Source organism: Trypanosoma conorhini (assembly GCF_003719485.1).
Source record: "Trypanosoma conorhini strain 025E chromosome Unknown Tco_14.4_contig_00153, whole genome shotgun sequence".
NCBI classification, from domain to species: domain Eukaryota; phylum Euglenozoa; class Kinetoplastea; order Trypanosomatida; family Trypanosomatidae; genus Trypanosoma; species Trypanosoma conorhini.
The window spans coordinates 1106-2235 of record NW_021704228.1 but is presented as its reverse complement, the minus strand read 5'-3'; the positions used below and the strand labels follow the sequence as shown (position 1 = coordinate 2235).

The window sequence follows — 1130 nt, the reverse complement described above, 5'->3', positions numbered from 1 at the left end:
GACGGTGACGGAGCACGAGGGTGCGGACAGTATTATCGCTGTTCTGGATGACTTGGCCCGGCGCGGAAAGAAGGGGTATATTATCTACGATGTGTCGGAGGAAGGAGCACCGCCGTCGTCAAAACTGCCGCCTGATGGGTGGGGCATGATTTTGCTGGCATCCCTAAAAAGCGGTAACTTCAACACACTGGCGATGCAACTGCACACCAGTCTCACCATCATGAACTGCCCTGACGAGAAAGAGGTGAAGGCGATGTGTGCCTGGAGGACGCGTGGCCGCCCCGCGCAGGAGCAAAGGAAGTACTGGGAGACTGTCCAGGACCGCATGTCTCAGGTGGGGCCGATGCCGCGTTACATCCTCACTGAGGCGGATTTCAACGAGGGCACTGAGGTGGTTAACAGCGCGCTGCAGGCGATTACCGCCTCGGTTGCCAGAGACTACCTTGATCTTGAAGAAGGGAACATTTGGTGTCCGGGAAATCCGTTTCAGCAATTTGTGAAAATTGAGCGGGTTAGTAACACAGGCGGTTTGGTGGTCATTCGCTGTACAAGCATATGTCGCGGCCTTGATTCCAAAGTGGCGCAACGTATGTGTGAGGTTCTCGGCCCCGGCGAGTGTATAGCGCGGTCGTGGCGTGCCTCTGAGCGTCGCTTACGACGCTGAAGGCGTGCACCCAGGACCCACACACACACACACGCGAGGGAGGAGGGCCTTCTGCGGGCGCGGCGTAGAAAAGAGAGAGAGGCTCGCGCGGGGCTGCGGCCGCCAACGGGACGGCAGGCAAAGTGCTGCGTGTTGCGGGCGGTCCCGGCGTCGCGTCCTGGGCAAAGGGCTTAGAGGCGGGCGCCTTTTCATTTTCATTATTTTCTTTAAACCGTCGGGAAGTAATTTGGTTGGGCTGCGGTTTTGCAGCGGCGGGTGCGCATCACAACACTACCGCCAGCGCAGTGAAGCAGCAGCCCGGTGAGTAAATGACGAGGTGTATATTTTAAACGATTGGGAAAACTACTGCCGGTGAGTGTTGGTGGGGGATGTTGTTTGCGTGCGGCGTGCAGACGGTGCGGCGACAGACACGACGCGGCGAGGGGTGTGGGAACGTCGGGGTGGCGAGGGCCGGCGCGTGAAGGAA

General features: G+C 58.9%; 1 protein-coding gene across 1 annotated transcript; it reads left to right on the top strand.

Annotated features, from left to right (window-relative positions):
* Position 1: 1 nt before the first annotated feature.
* Tco025E_03395 (retrotransposon hot spot (RHS) protein) lies at positions 2-664 on the top strand (the record flags this gene model as incomplete). Its single annotated transcript, XM_029370313.1, has 1 exon — positions 2-664. A coding segment is annotated over one exon (663 nt), but the record flags the coding sequence as incomplete, so codon positions are not given.
* Between the last annotated feature and the right edge of the window lie 466 nt (positions 665-1130).